Genomic DNA, 17084 nt, shown 5'->3' with positions numbered 1-17084 from the left:
TGAAGCACGATTTGCTCCATATACCACAACAAGATCTCTCAGGTCATCCTCAGCGAATCTACTCAAACTCCCCACTTTTTGATATAAATCGAAAGGAGTGAAGACAGTGGCCTTTCTTGGGGCCAAAGCCTGGAATTTGCTTCCATCTCATCTAAGGCTATTTAATTCAGAAACTCTATTTAGAAAGGCCCTGAAGACTTGGGTTTTTAGTGCCCCAGATGAAGCATGCCTAGCTCTTATCTAGTATCTTGATGGACCTCTTCTAACCTCCAAACCAATTTAGTGCCAGGATTCTCCTCGCGGAGCGACAGACGCGCTTTATAGGTACCTAATTAAATCAAACAATCTAAAGCAGGGTTCTCCAAAGTTGGTCCATGCAAGATTTTTTGCATATCCCCATTTAGATAAATGTAGTTATCTTAAAAATCTGGCATGGATCCGGCTCTCCAGTACACACTTTGGAGAACCCTGAACTAGAGCAAATACCCTGACAATCAAGCAGTACTGTAAGTAGTTGAACACACTAGAAAGCAGAGACCATTGTATGTAGGAATGTACATTCATTTGTGGCATGCTATTGCTATGCATCTCAAGGTCAGTTATCTCCTGTTGTGCATTGATCAGTGTGCAGCGTGGTGAAAACATGGGTATTTAAGCCACCTAAGTCCTGCATCCCCTTCTAGAGGTCTCATAGCTGGTGCACGGCTAGAGGACACCTGCTTGGAGTAACTTACTGTGGACAAAAAAAGCGGTAACACTAAGAGGCAAGAAAGGCATTCGATCTTTTTGGTGCAACAAACCTTGCCACTGATGCTAGCTTATACATTGCTGAGACCCATTAGAAGACTGGTACCTCATTGCAGCTCGGAGACGCTCTCGTTGGTAGATCCCAAAAATTTAGATTTCCCGCCATGATTTCCAATTTTAAACAAACTTAACTGCACCTTCAACAAGCTTGGGGGCAAATGTTGTGAAGCCCGCTTTCTGAGGCATGTCAATAAAGGTCTTCTGGATCGCATGACCAGGGTGTGCCCTGTTTATTGATGGTCAAATTAATGAACGTGAGGGGAGGGCTACAAGTGAGACCAAAATTGTGCATCCCAATGGGCTGTACTGTCACCGCCTGCCACCTCATACAGTGCAGATGTAGTGTTTCCAGATTACGCAAGCGGCACAGAACATATCATTTCAAGCTTAATTTAGGCACAAAGCAAAATAGAACTGTTATGCGCACTATCTATAGATGCATTCACTGAACAGCGAGGCAAATGAGGTGAGCAAAAGGAGGAGAGGAAATGAACAAACTAAGATAATGTACAAACCTGCTGAACTGTGGTTGTCAGGTCCAGACAGAGCTGAATGATTTTGTTCTTCGTAGCCGAGAAGTCGGTGATGCCTGAAAATGGCGTCCTGCAAGCAAACAAAACATCCATTGAATACAGAGCACATTGGACTCTCGGACATGGCCCTTTGGCAGCCGAAGAGCACAACACTGATACAGTTCTGGGTCAGACGGGGAAATTAAGCCCTGTTCTTTCATGAACAGTCTCCGAAAGCCCTGCAAGGGCCGAGAGGGCTCAACCCCACAGGGAGTGCGTTACAAGTGGCAGTGTAAGACGTACTCAGCGCTCTAAGAGACTGCTTTCAGTGTAAGGGCAGCAGCCTGGCTTTTAGAATGTACCACCCTGCAGAATGGACTGTAAAAACAGAATTTGGATTCCGGACTGCTCGCACAGAATTAACATGCACTGGGCAAGCTCATCAAACAAGCATTGGTAATGCATAGTTTCGCCTATGTAATAAATAGAGAGCTGTTTTGATAAATCATCGTCTGGGAGAAGGAAAGAGCTCCCTGATAAATAACACAGGAGGGAAGAGGATGTGGGCAGCGGCCAGAGCTGCTGACTCGAGAGCTGGGGATCCTGGTTCGAGTTTCGGCGGCGCCACTCAACATCCTCTGATTCTATGCAAATCACAATCTCGCCGGGTGATAAATTGTTATAAAAATATGCTGCAGGGGTGAAGGCAAAACTTTAGGAAAATATAGTTCCACCAAAGCGGATGTTAACAATATTTCAGCAGCGGGAAACTGATAAGAGACGCAGACTAGGAACAAGCATTGGTAAATGTAGGAAAATATGCTACAGCCAATAGAAATGGAGGAAAGGTAAGTGGCACGCACAAGAACCAACGAGAAGCCAAGAAAGACAGGAGGCGGGATGTAAGTCCCTTTTAGATTTATATTAAAAAACAATAGATTTCTCAAGCACAGCGCAAGCGCTGTGCAGGCAAAACCTAAAAATGGTGCATCACACTTTGAGGCAGGGGTTTACAAACAGGCTCAATGCACGGCACGGAACCAGGATGGCTGAAGCTTGTAGGCCTGCTGCTGCATTGAAATCCCTTTGATACAGGAACTGTAAACAACACTGTATAACAAGGCTACATGAAATAGATGTAATAGACTAATGGGGAGTAATCTGGTGTCTGAAACTTAATAAATACAAATACTACGGTTTTAGCTAATTTGAAGTGCAGCTACTTTAAGCAGTACTTATTCTTTGAGGTAAGTAGTGGGGAATCAGATGTAACTCTGCCATTTTCTGATTATCTATTTCGAATGAACTGGAAGAGTATCTGTGGAGCACTTTCCAAATAATTATGGACAAAGCCAGTAGGCCTGGTTTTTGGCTTTATCAATGCTTATTTTATCATTTGTTTTGTAAAAGTTTGCTGTTGTTGGAGCTCCTAGGCCCTCAACAATAGATCTTTAAAAAATTATTGGCTATAAGAAAAAAACTTTTTGTGTTTTCAATAAGCACAAATTGTTGTAGCTGTCCCTGGCACTGAAGGACACTACTTTGTGTGAGGGTGTGCTCCTTGTGAAAGGGCAAAAAGCTGTCACTCAGTGAAGTGAGTCAAAAGCTGGAGTGGGCTGACCCACAGTCCGATGCTGAATGTGGTCATTGGCAGATGGAAAATGTGAATGAGATCGTATCAGACTACTGAATGAAGAAAGCCCATATACATAACTAGATTGCATCTATAAGGTTTGTAAAATCAAAACGTCTCGGCTAATTCCATATCGGACATGCAATGGCAAGGCCAATAGGTTTCGCCTGCACGAGAGCTACTGGCTTTGTCAATGCCTTTTAGCCATGTTGTACAGCAGCGTGGTGTGGAGTGGAGTAGAGTGGCTTGGCGTGGGTTAGAGTGATGTACAGTAAAGTAGCATAGAGTAGAGTCGAATAGGCTTGAGTGGACTAGCAGAGAGTGAAGTGGCGCACATTGGATTGGCAGAGTTGAGTGTAATAGAGTGGCATGGAGTGGGGTAGACCAGAGTGGCATAGAGTAGAGTGGCGAAATGGGGTAGAGTGCAGTGAGCTAGAGTGCAATGGCATATAGTTAAGAGGTATAGAGTAGGATGGTGTAGAGTAGTGTGGCATAGAATGCAGTGGTGTACAGTAAAGTGATGCAGAGGCCTAGAAAGCCATGAAAGAGTGAAGTGGCAGAGAGTGGAGTGGCAGAGTGGGGTAGAGAGGAGTGGAGTGCAGTGGTGTGCATTGGCATAAAGAGCAATTATATAGGGTGGGGTGGCAGAGTGCTGTGACAGTAGAGTGATACAGATTATAGAGCGGTGCAGAGTGCAGTGGCACAGAGTACTGCGGCGTTGAGTGGTGCGGCGTAGACTGCAGTGGCATACAGAGCAATGATGTTGAGTGCGGTGGCTTAGAAAGCAGTGACAGAGTGGGGTAGATTAGAGTGGCACATAACAGAGTGGTTTAGCGTGCAGTTGCAGAGTGCAGTGGTGAATAGTAGAGTGGCATAGAGTGCACTACCGTAGAGTGCAGTGGTGAAGAGTAGAGTGGTGTAGAGTGCAGTGGCACAGAATAGAGTGGTGTGGCGCAGAGTGCAATGCGTAGAGAAGTGAAGAATAGAGCATCATAGTGTGCAGTGACAGAGTCCAGTTGCGTAGAGTGGTGCAGAGTAGAGTGGAGTAGTACAGAGTGCAGTAACGTAGGAGTGCAGAGTAGAGTGGCATAAATAGCAGTGGCATGGAGTGATGCAGAGTAGAGTGGCATAGACTGCAGTGGCATACAGTAGCGTGGTGTAGAGAAGAGCAGAATGGCGTAGAGTGCAGTGACTTTAAGAGTACAGTGAAGGTAGTGGGAAGGATTAGAAGCAACATGGAAGGGGAACGGGAGGAAGGGAAAAGAAGCTACATGGACGGGGATATGGGAGATGGACTGAAAACATAAGCACTCATTTCAAGAGATTGAAAACAGGCACAGTGGATGGACAGGAGTACTTTGTCCATGCTCAAGGGGAGGGACAAACTCAAGAAGAGGACATGACACCCACATGCCAGGACAAATGAGGACAGATGAAATGGGAGCGACGCTGAAGCTAACAAATGGTAGGCTGAGGACGGGCCCTAAGCCCAATGTTTGTAAACAACATATCCAGCAGACCAGCACATATGCTGTCTAGGCAAAACCTAAAACTGTTAGCATGTCTTAAACGCAAGAGGCCAGAGCAGGCGTGAAGAGGCTAAAAGCATGATAAAGACCACTAACTCCACAGATCACCAGCGTGGTGCGGGGCAGTGGGCACTTATGGACGTGACTCAAGATTGAGAGTAAGTTTATGGAGCAGGAGACTGGTTGTTTTTCTGCTTAACAAGTTAACATTAAGGCTTTTATTCTGCATCTATTAAAAAGCTCTTGGATAGATCTCATTACCTGTCCATCCACGCGAGCAGAGCCTTGGAAGCTCCAATGAGTTCTACCACAGAGGTTAGGAACTCGTTGGGAGCTTTCCGCGAGGTATTCCCATCATAAGCATCCTGTTTCCTTCTGCTGCCGATGTAATTCTGCAAGTTATTGGAGGACGCTCGTAGTTTCAGGACCAGGTTTTTCATATTGTCCGTTTCGAGGCCATAGTTCTGCAAGAGAGACGCATACCGCATTACAAAAGGAGCAGGAATTGTTTGTGTAACCAGCCCGTAAACAGTCATTCCAACTGTTTTATAATGCCAGGTGAACAATCATGCTTCTAGAGCTCGTGGCCAAAAAACACATTTTCACAAGCACAAGAAAACTCAAACAGAACAAAGTTAGCCAGCGGCTTTCTCTGTCAGATGATTTTAAAATAAGACAGTCGATTCACACTTAAACACCAATGATACAGAGAGCAAGAACATGGCATTAATGTATAAGGTCAGTTAAGGATGGAATTAACTTATTCAGTGATTCCCAAGTTGCTGCAGTGTGATCTTCGAATCACCCAGCTGGAATGGACTGCGCCAAGACCACAATACTTAAAAGGAACGATTATTCCAAAATGGTACTTCGCACTTCACGTGGACCAGCTTGTTCAACTCAGTTTAACCGGGACCACCGGAACAGTGACAGAACCACAGGTCCTTCCTTATATTAAGGAGGAAATGTGATCAGGTTAAAGCCCCTCGCAAGTAACTGCGGCGCGTGTACAACGGAACAACATTGAAAGTGACACCCATCAGTCTAAAAGCGCAATGAAGCCCGATACTGAACAAACAAGTCCACCCACACATTCTGGTCTGGGTTGGTTGGGTATGTAAGCATAATAAATATTTTTAGGATTTGGCACTTATTTACATATTCTCAGCACACGGAGTGGTCTCCCTTGGCACCCAGCCCCAATGAAAAACTAAGGCAGACATATCACTGCATACTTGATGCACTGTAAAGTTCTGCCAGCCACCTTTAGTTCCATGGATTTAGGGCTATGAACAAGTTCACAGATGCATGGATGTTTCAGAGGACAGTCAAGAGCTCACAAGCCTTGCCCTAGAGCATATCACGATACATAGAAGCCAATGTTATTGATATCAAGGCGCTTTACTTCATAAGCACTGTTAAACTGTGTCTGGTGGCATTAAAGCACCACAAGGCTCTTAAACTCTGTTTATTTTATTGTTCACCTATTAAATTCCCTACACATTTGATATGTGAATAACTGAACTTCAGCGGTCTGTTTACCAAGTAAGTTGTGTCCATCAAATGGTAGGCTTTCTATTTGAGATTGCACCTTCTGATAGGGTCTGAAATTCGCACACCACAAATAACTCCAGATAACTTCGGATCTCGGTACATTTTTTTTTTACAAACTGCCATCTGGATTTATCTACATTTATTTCGGGTTTTGCGAAAAAATGAAGCAGTAACTAGTATACTTCCACATTCATTTAAGGCAGCGATAAAGGTATTATAGCTTAGAGATACTGGAAGGGATTTAATGCTATTAGAAGCCATAGTTACTGCAACACTCACATGAAAACACTAGTTTTGTAATACAAACGCATGCACATCAAAATCTATTTAGATCTTCATTAGGAAAATGTGCCCCTTTTGAAAATTCCCTGCCTGTCAGTCTGCACAACCACTAGCATGACTGAAATGACGGATATCAACTAGAATCATTCAAACAGAGATCAATTTTCCATTTTTTCCGTATTTAAAAAATAAATACAAAGAAAAAGATGGTTTTCGGTCTGTATTTCTTCAGTAGAATAAAGAAATCAGTAGAAAAGGAAAACTGAAAGCCTTGTAAATGACCGTGCAGCAGTGGAGTCGGTCCCATTTCTGGTGTGCAAACAGAGTTCCTTTACGTTTTTGAGGTCCATGCAACTTTAGCAACAAAAAACACCCAGCCTCTAATTTGTGCCAGGCTCAACATTACCTGCGGCGACACCTCTGACCGGACTCTTGCTATACAAACGGCACACTGGAGAGCAACTGAGGTTATTTTAGAATAAGCTCGGCGTTTTACGATTAGATAGTTTGTCGAGTTAGAGTAGCAATTGCTCTTCTTGGTTTTTGTGTGTTCCAAAAGGGATGCCCACTCAGGACATTTTCTGGAACTTGCGCATGGCGTGTTAGCACTTTATATTCAGTGTTACATAACCGTAGTTCGGCCCAGGAGGTGTTGGGTTTTTCGAGCATCTCCCCCACTGAGCTCTGTAACTCTCTAGTGGTGCTTCATTTAAGCGGCTTCTTCAACAGGTCCTGGGGTCGGCTCCCCAACTCTGGACTTGGCATGCACACCTAAACTCTTGCCATTCAATTAGGATTGTTCCCACCTGCCTTGGCACGTCCAATTTGCACGGTCCTCATACCTGTGCCGATTTTGGCCCATGGTCACCCATCTAGTGGGGCCCAGCTAATTACTTAAGGGGGTCGGGGCCATGCAGTACCCCTCCCCAGGCAGATTTCGGTGCCAGGGACCCCATTCCCCAGGGTCTGACAAATAAAGGGTGGGTGCCCAACCAGGGCACCCACTTCACCATTGTTGGCGCCCCAAAGCCCCCGCTACTCCAGCCGGCTCTCCCTCTCCAGCGGCAGCCGACGTTGCTCCCACCTGCAGGGCGCAGCTAAAAATGATGCAGGTGGGAGCAATATTTTCATCTGTTTCCCTGCCCACTTCAGTGCATTGCAGTGGGATGAGGTCCCCAGGGTCATTATTGGCTCCAGGAGGGGGGCCACACTATTTAAAGCATGGCTGGGCCCCGGGGGATGGGATACCTGGGGGTGAAATCTGCAGGCGGGGGGACGCGCGGCCTTTGTGTTCATTTTCAAAAGCAGCAGGGCTCCAGGGATTGGGGTCGCTGGGGCCGAAATCAGCCTGGGAGGGGGCCATGCTGCCTCTCCTCCCCCTACACACACACACATATATACACAAATATATATGCTTGTGTGTGTATGTATATTTCACGGTTCTGAACTTCAATCCTCTGTCCCTGCAAGGGCCTATCTTTCAAGTCTTACAATATCACTCATCTTACATGTGACTGGCCATGTTTTACCTTTTTATGATTTTCCAATATACATTGTGCTTGTGTCATTGTACACTGAACTGTGCTTCCTGTTATAAGCAGATGCATTATTATACTGGGGGGAAATGTGTATATTACTCCACAAGATACATGTGCATTTAAGACATTGTAAATATTGCTGCTTTTGAGTACATATGGATGTCTATATAGAGGGGGGTTATGCCTCCTACTAAAACTTTACTAAGTGTCTTGTTCATAAATGTATGCATAAGTTAAAATAAAATCTATAAATATTTAATGGGCAGACTTCCCCACAAGATACATGTGCATATTAGGCCATGTAAAAAAAATTGCTTCTATCTACATATTGGTATATATGAGGTTTACTACAGTCACAACAACTTTACTAACTGCCTAATTTATAAGTGGGTCGGTTAATTCCGTCCCATGCGGAAACTCTTGTTTACGCAAGGTCAGAATTAGGAGTTTGGCTGTATTTAATACATCTGGTAATTATTGGATGTGTTAAATAACTACTGTTGTTCAATTTCAGCAGGTCAAACCGGACTAACTTTAACAGGGAAAATCATATAGTATATACCGCACCATGCGGATTTTTATGTGCTGAACACCGAAATTTCGCATGTTATTCCCCACAAACTTGGAATAGGTTTTATTTATCACAACTAATAAATAACGTACCCCATGGTATCATTATTTATCCGGTGCAATACATAACACCTAACCCCGTAATCAGGCCCCAAGTGTCAAATGTATATATGTATGCATAACTTAATTTCAGTTTTGTGAAAAAAACATCTACTACCTTCAACCCTTGTACCGTGCCTCCCTCCTCTCTCTGACTCCTCCCAAACCTACTGACTACTATGAACTCCCAAACATCCTTTTCAAACTTCCTCCTCCTTTTTAGGCAATTTATCTAACTAAAATACACTCATTTCCAGTAATCTCAATAACAATTTACGAATTCCACTTTCTAATCCAGTCCATTCATTCTATCCCTACTCAAAACACTATAAAGCATGCAGGAACTCAAAAGCACAAACTTAACAACTAATCCACAAGAAAAAAAACCGATTACTAATCTACTATTTAACTCTAATCTTGGGTTCTGGAGTTGCATGCTACTCTCCGCAAAGAGTCTAGATCTCTCGTCAGGTGTAGTAAGCGCTAAATAAATACAATTTACTATGCAAAAGAGTGTCTGCCATGATGTTTTTGCAGAACACCTACTTCCAAGTACTGCAACTGCCTTTCGTATACAGCGCGCTGACTCTCAAGGCCCGGTCTGCATCATTAGAAAAAAATATTTTAAAATGTTTTAACCAACCCGAGAGCAGAGTAGTACCCCATTCAACGCCAAACACATTGCAAATCGCTTCTATCAATAAAGCATCATTCTACTGCATGCAAACGCACTCCATGTTTCAACAACCACACTTTTAAAACACCAGTTAGATGCAGGACTCGAGTCACAGTATCTGCTGCAAGTCGAAGGCATCTCCCATGAGTCCCGCTCCGAACAAAACCCCAGGAGCCCTTAGTATGTTAGTGCAGAGGATTCTTGCGTCATTCCCTGGTCACCGGAGGCGGTTACCTCGCGGGAGCTTCCACTGCCGCCATTGCCTCAGCAGCGTGTGCACAGTACAGTGCTTCAGAGAATGGTAACATTTTTTTTATTTTTTTTAAGGGGGTCTTGCCGGAAGATAATCATACGAGGAGGCCTATTCGGTGTAATGGGTTAGCGCCGGATTGTATCACTGCCCTGCCTGTTGAAACTAGGCAAACACAATTCCCTGGCAGGAAAACTATTACTTCAGGCCTTGCCTGACTGGAGGCACAACTTGCCCTCACCAGAGGGAGATGGTGGTCTGGCAATGGAAAAGCGAATTTGGCAAAACGTTTGAAATTACCCATGCACGGAAGCCAATGCCGTCTACGAGGCAGTTAGTGATGTGAGGCAGTATGCGAGGGCAAATTAAACCCGGGAGGTTCCATTTCCAAGTAGAACTGCTGAACAGGGAACATTTCTAATTTATTCAGTGATATTTTCGAGGAAAACTCCTTTGAAGGAATGCCATGTTCTATACACTTCCATAGGAGTGCACATTTCAAAAAACAAATGACAGTGCTGTTGTTGCAGTGATTTCACAAACCGCCAAAGTTTTAGACATGTCCTGTTCAGTCCAAAGAAAATCCAAGTCTACATTACTCACATATTTATTTATACAAGAAGCAGAGACCCATCAGGTTTCTAAGAATTCAGCATTTTGTAGTAGTCACATTTTAATTAAGTATCTTAAAACATCATGTTAAGAAGAATCCAGCAAGTCGCTACTCGGTGGTTTCTGAAAGATGTGATCTGCGCATTTGTGTCAAGTTTAAAACAGAGGTCAAAGGGCACTCCCCTTGATGGAAGACACCAGTTAAAAAGACCATCTACTGATCAAAAAATTCCTAAAGGAACATGCAGTTTTTCTTACTCAATACTTCGACCCAGGGGAGTTGCCAGAAAATTAAAATACCCCCACTTTGAACCAAAGCTCCTATAGCACAAAGCAAGCAAAGCAAGTCCTCGTGACCCTCCCCAGAAGAGTTTGCTTATCCAAGCATATATCCATTCATCCTTTCATCCCTGACATTCACCATTTCACCATCACATTCTGTCAATCTTTCCTCCATCATTTAGTGTGTCACTTTTGTCCGCTCATCCATATCCAAACTTAACCATCCTTTCACTTATCCATCCCACCTTTCATCTAACCATTCATCCATAAATCCATATTTTCACTCACAATAATCCATTTTCTAATCACGCATCCATCCTCTCTCCCTTTTGCATCTGTATATCAATCTTTTCACTGATTTTTCCACCCATCCACTGACCCATCTTTTCACATAATGAGCCTTTGTCTGCTGAACAGCAGCTAGAAGAGTGAAAGCACAGCCCTGGGCACACGTAATAAGGTTATAACAATGGTTGAAGTGTCTCGTATAGTACGAATATCTGTGGTCGACACCAGTATAATATGCAAATGTATTTAATAATGCAACAAAGACAAGCAACCAGCCAACACGTGTTTCGTCACATAAGGGATGTAAACCGTGACTTCTTCAGAGCTGTGTGGCGGTGCAGAAAATCATTGCGGTGTCGCGAGGCCGGTGATAATTCAAAACCGGCAAAGGGGGTCAAATGGGGACCAAAGGACCGCGTTAAGTTCCAGGTGGGAGGGGAAGGACGCCAAAAGTGGCAATCCAGTGTGAGTCAGGTGTAAAAAGGGCGGGTTGGCCACTTATTACGTGAAGTCCTCAATGGGAGTGTTACACGGCCTGATGTGACGTGTAGAAGATTCGGGGATGCATGAAACGTAGGGAATGTGTGCTGATTAGTCCAGTGTCTACAGGAAGTTAGTGGGCGGGTACGCCGTTCTAACGAGGTTGTCTGATGAAAAAGAGAAGTCCACTGAGGTAAGACCAAAATTATAAATTGGCAACCGAGCCAGCTAGAAGAGGCCCATCAAGAACCCCACCCCTTCTGTAGCTGCAAAAGCCGGGGGTTGGGGACTGGGGGGCAGCGGGAAATGGGGGCTTCACCTTCTGAATCACAGAGCCCACCCAACTCCTCCAGCAAAGGATTGTTTTCATCAAAATCAGAAGAGACCTCATACACACTTTGAACGCCTTGATTTTGCAAATGGGGAAGTATGGGCGATACACTACTGTCTGCATAATTATCTTCAGCTCTAGATATGAATATTACACTTTAGGAAAGCACCAGTAATGAAATGGCACAAAATTATGTGGAAAACAAAGTTGCACTTGTATCTGTCCAGAATACAAGTTCATACAACATTGGAGTCTCCATCGCGAATCGGGAGGGGGTGGAGTTGGGCTCTCACTATTTAAACCCAGCAAAGCCAATTTTTTTTAATGTCTTGACGAGAGACCGCTTTCATCTGTCGGCTGTTGAAATGACCTATTGTGGACAACACTTAAAGTTATAATGGGATTTGTGCCAGTCCTTTATACCAGTGGTTTATGTTCTTGTCACTCATTTACTTGCCTCTAATTCAATGGCTTTCCTTCCTCTTCTTGTATCTGTCCATTCCCTGAAGCACCTTTTCTTTACCTTCCATTTGAGCAGATGATGTGTTCCTTCCAGTGCTCACATTCAGACATTCAGGGAACTACTTTCTTTTTACTTCAGCATTCCATAAGAGGACATGTGTTTCTTGCTTTCTCCCTTGTGTGATGCTTACCTCTCAAATGCCTGGCCTCTCCCCCAATCCGCTTCATGTGGATTCCTCTACCCCAACCTCGTCCACTGGTGCCACACATCAGCTTAATATTGCATTTCCTCTCCCTGCCTCAAACTCCTCAGTTGTTCCTCTCCTAGTTCTCTTCTTCCTCACCTGCCCCCCCCCCCCTTACCGCTCCTTCATAGTTTCCCCACCCCTCTGGGACCTTTAAAAAGAAAATTTGATTTTACTTTGATGGCTCAGCAGCAAACATTTGTTGCAGAGCCACTCTATTTTTCTAAACCTTCTTCACAAACATAATTACGTTTTTTTTTTTAACTCACCCTCTAACTGGCCTCTGCCATCCTAAAAAAGTAAATAAAAATAAACAAAATGACAGCTGTGATATGCCATACACATGCATACGTAGAGAAGCATGCACACACTTAAGTCATCACGCCAGTAGTTCGAAAAGGGGAGATCAATTGGCTCTTCCAATGCTTCTTTTGCCTTTGATTGCACACATTCTTTCAAAGCAACCAACAGGCTTCTTGTAGTCCCACCAAATAAAAACACCACAACCCTTTGTTTAAGAGATTCGAGCTTTGGAAAAAGTTTCCTTCAATTAAGACTGCTAGGAAATCAGTCCCATTTCATCTCCAGTCATATGGCCTTTCTGCTTAAGGCAGTGACAGCGTTTGTCTTCATCAAGCCCAAAAGGACAGTTAGCCATTGGGAAACTCTCACGACTGGTCATTCCACTTAGTCAAAGTTTAACGTTTGGAGCCACGTGGCAAGAAAGGTTTCAATATCTCCGGGAGACTCAAAACGCACAAGCAATTTTAGATGAGCCCTACAGCCACCAACTGCGAAGGCGATGCAGCCTCATCATCTAGAGCACCAGAGCGAAGAGATGACAAAATTAAGTAACAGAGCCATGCTGGGGGAAGAAAGCGCAGGTCCATACAAGGAACTTTTTCAAAGTTTGTGACATAGCTTAAAAAATAAGCATTGGCAAAGCCATGCGTCTAGCTTTCACTGTGGGAAGAGTTCTTCAAAGGGTAACCTGTGAGAGCCCCATCATCAGGACAGAGCCAAGTGGGCGAGTGCAGTGAGCCTCAGGTTAGACACCCCTACCCCAGGACTGGAGCAGATGCTGAAAAGTAGGTGCTCAGTCTGTATGAAGCAAAAAAAACTTTACCCAGCATCAAAGCCGTAAAGTCAATGGCATTGTTAAACTATCCGCGGAATGGTTTGTCGATCTATTGATCACGAGTGCCTGCAACAGAAGGAAGGCATCTCTGGTCAATTTTATGAAAAATGGTATTCCATGTGGTAACCAGTATGCATCTTATCCTGTAGGATGAGCTCACTCATTAACTGAAGACTACAAATACACTTACAACACTGATGCGAAGGTCCGTGTGCACTGACAACACTCACAAAAAGTACAAGCGCCCTTTCTGCTCTTCAGTTTTAAAGCCAAAAAAGGTTTGTACTCCGTAATCCTGCATTTCATTTGAGTCAAATGGTTGAGTTTCATACCCACAACGGAGCTGCTCAGTCTTCAACACCAACTGTCCCTCTGTCTTCAACAGACATACGCGTGTAGGTGTTGAGCAGCTTTAACCACCACTTTATACCTTCCCGTGGGCCCCTCCACGGTGTACACTTTAAGTGCAGATTACCATGGAACCCGAGTGCCCACTTTAACGATCTAAAGACTCTAGGGTTCATGGAAGTACCCGATGGCCAATGAGCAGTTCTAATACAGATTTGTATTTTGCTGGCACGCCACCCTATCCAGGGGTAAGAGGGTACGCATTCTCTGTTACTAATGGACCAGCGATGCATATTAGCTTTGAATTTACCTCCCTTTTGTTTTCTCCAGGAAAAGAATTCTTAAATGTGATGGTCGCTGCGTCGGAGATAAAAGACAACAATATCAGTCTGTCGATTATCACTGGTTTGACCACTTCTCAAACTGTGCCAAATTTTGGCATTATCCCCTACCGAGTTGAAAAGACTTGCACACCAAAACCTCTCAAATGATAAAAATCCACTAGCTAATCAAGAGATCACCGTGCTTTCCTTCTCAGCCAGTCCCCACGTCAGACTGGGAGAAAGTGGTGGGGGTTCCAATTTCTCTCTTGTGCAACACTTGACAGTCGATGCCCATGTGAGTAACCCCTTCATCAAGTGAGCCATACAATGCTTTACGAACAAGACTTCACTAGTCGGATAAAACGGACACTTGTTTCTTTGAGAGTATGTTGGTCACTGTTGACTCCTTGGTGCGAGTGTTTTTGTCCTCTTATAAAACACTTTTACGGGGGTGATCTTACCATTTGGCTCCTCATTTCCAGAACATCAACAATCATTGCCCCCGACTTCTTTACTGCGTATTAGGGGCATCAATGTTATAATGACTTGTGGACTTAGAACACAGATATGATGAGGAAAGGAACGAAGTGTCACGTTATAGTGACTAAATCAGATCATGTAAAACGTAGCCTTTCGAGGGCTGTATGAATTGGTTTAGTAACAAGAAACAAGTTACTTACCTTTAACAATAGGTCTGTAGCATGAATGCCCATGCCTCATGCCTCATACCCATGATGTGTATTACTTCGGCATCTAGTGATTGGGTTCAGAAAATTAAACTTCATGAACAGAAATACTATTCTGGGTGTCGATCACAGGAGAGTGAGAGGGACTCTTGCTGATGCAGACCACATGTCCGCAATGCCTCACTACCATTTTAAACAACTTTTTTTCACCATCAGGTCGGATAAATGGACATGTTTGGTGGTTTGCCAGTTTGTGGAACAGTAGATGCATTCTTAGTTCACACCTTGGCACGGTGTACATGCAAGATGCCATAATGCTTAACTAAGAGCATTTAAATGTGGGATGCTCCCACTGACAGGTTTTGAATACATGCCCAATAGTAGCATCTTAAAATGATAGGCTTCCTGTGTTTTGGGTGAATTGGTAAGGGGAACAAACACTTGTTTAAAGCTGTCAAAATTGCCTTTGGTGTATGACACCCTAAACACACTGCAATATCAGCAACCTGAGAACTCAATATGATTTTATATTGAATATGTGCCATTATTGTGTTCAGATCCATGTGGAATCCATAACTGCCTGAACGGGTGTTGGTAGGGCACTAGGCAGAATGTAGTTTTCTGGAAAGGAATGCCACATGCAGATGGAAAAAACCTGAGGAGGAGACTGAGGAGTAAGCATTTGTGGAGTGGGAAAAAAAAAAAAAAAAAAATCACAAAATTTGGACCTCTAAAGAGGGGGACAAAGATACTGTCGATTTTATAACTTCATAATATAAGGTAAATATGCAACCGCTGGTTTATTTTGACGTGTGATGTGCCCTTGCAGACTCTTCATAGCACCGTTTCTGAATATCAGGATAAGGAATTTGCAAAAGGTAACAAGCGCAGTAAATCTGTCCGGATGTCGAAGTAATAAACACATTGACTAATAAAATAACTTAAAATATTTAAAAGAACGAAAATTACAAATCTGTAAAACGATCTGTATGAAATGGTACATTTTACCCATCCAAAATCAGAGAATTAACTCGTGCGTCCAACCTTAGCACGGACGAAAGGTTTTGCACAACTGACCCAAATTGTTCAAGCTGTGAAATACAAGGGTTTGGGAGGAATCTGCATTTCGAAGAACCGTGGAAAAAACGGACAAAGGGCAACAAAAAAACCTAAAAGTAAGCTACAGAAACAAAGAAACTTGGCCCATGTTCCCGCATATAATTATCGCAACTAATCACGGATTAGCAGCTCTCAATCCACCCGCAGGCGGACACAAAGCTAGATTCACGAGCTAGATTAAAATACACAAATTAGCTGAACCTGCTAAGGATACGTTTCAGAAAGCACGCGCATAAGAAAGCTGCAGTTCCTCTTCCTACAAAAAAGGACTTCTTGCTCGGAAATTAACTTTTAAATGCAGTGAAGTTTCTGTCTTGGGTTACTACAGTCTGTTCTCCTCATTTGTAAAAAAAAAAAAAAAAAAATGCAAATTATACTGTCCATGTCGCATGCCTTCCCTAAATTTGCAAACCATGTAGTCCGGACAGAGATGGCTCGTGAAAGGAAGCGTGCACAAAATAATTCCAGTCAACAGCACAGTGTGTAAAATGGCGGATAATGCAGGAGGCAGTTTAGGTTTTTTTTTTTCTTTGTTGCGGTTATGGAGGAGTCTGTCAAAAAAGAGAATAGGTGGGACCAGGACAACTGAATGCACCCCCGACAAAGAGCGGGGCTTTGCAAAGCTCCTGCTGTTCAAACATTCCATGCCTTAATCTACTGGAACACATTCCATAAATTCTGTCGCTCAACAAAAGGGGCGACAAAAGGACAATGGGCAAGATGTGGGGAGGCGGCGGAGAAAACTGCAGAGGGACCAAAGGTTGGGAGGATAGCAATGAAGGATAGTTCCACGGTACCCAATTTGACAACAAAGGGGTGGCCCTGAATGTGCCACAATATGAAAATACGTTGTAGCATGGACTGGCACGCTGGTTAAGTAATGAGCAGGGCTCACAAACTCTTACCTCAATCCACTTACAAAGACCTAAGAATTTAAATAATGTGTATTAGAATGTTTGGGATTACACTGGAAATTAGAGGTATGAATTGCTTTAAGAAAGAGGGGTAAACTGGCATTTTATATATGTACACAACTTCATGAGTACCTCAGGAGGCCTCCAATGTGTGCCAGCCTTCAAGAAGTCACTCCAGCGCCAAGGACCCACTGCATTTTAGATCCATGGCTGCAGTGTTAGCAAAAGAAGGCTACCCGTTTACTAAGTGTGGAAAGCACAGAGCCGTAGCCTCAGGGCCCTCTTAACAGCATTATAGGCCCCTGGGAAAAGCAGTGCACTGGGCCCTGCCTATACAACCACTCGCAGGAATAAAAATGTTTAACGGAAAATTTGAGTTTGATTCTGGCCTGCATGCTCGTGGGGC

General features: G+C 43.8%; 1 protein-coding gene across 1 annotated transcript in view; it reads right to left on the bottom strand.

Moving 5' to 3' along the window:
• Positions 1–17084, bottom strand: part of CNKSR3 (CNKSR family member 3) — a 161154-nt gene that overhangs the window by 65838 nt on the left and 78232 nt on the right. The window contains exons 3-4 of the mRNA XM_085611537.1: positions 4743–4945; positions 1323–1410 (exon numbers count right to left, since the gene is read on the bottom strand). Of these exons, the coding sequence (XP_085467663.1) occupies positions 1323–1410; positions 4743–4945 (291 nt within the window). The remainder of the gene's footprint in view (positions 1–1322; positions 1411–4742; positions 4946–17084) is intronic.

The sequence above is a fragment of the Triturus cristatus genome, chromosome 6 (assembly GCF_964204655.1).
Source record: "Triturus cristatus chromosome 6, aTriCri1.1, whole genome shotgun sequence".
Lineage (NCBI taxonomy): Eukaryota > Metazoa > Chordata > Amphibia > Caudata > Salamandridae > Triturus > Triturus cristatus.
Note: the sequence above shows the minus strand (reverse complement) of the source record. Positions and strands in the feature narration are given on the sequence as shown.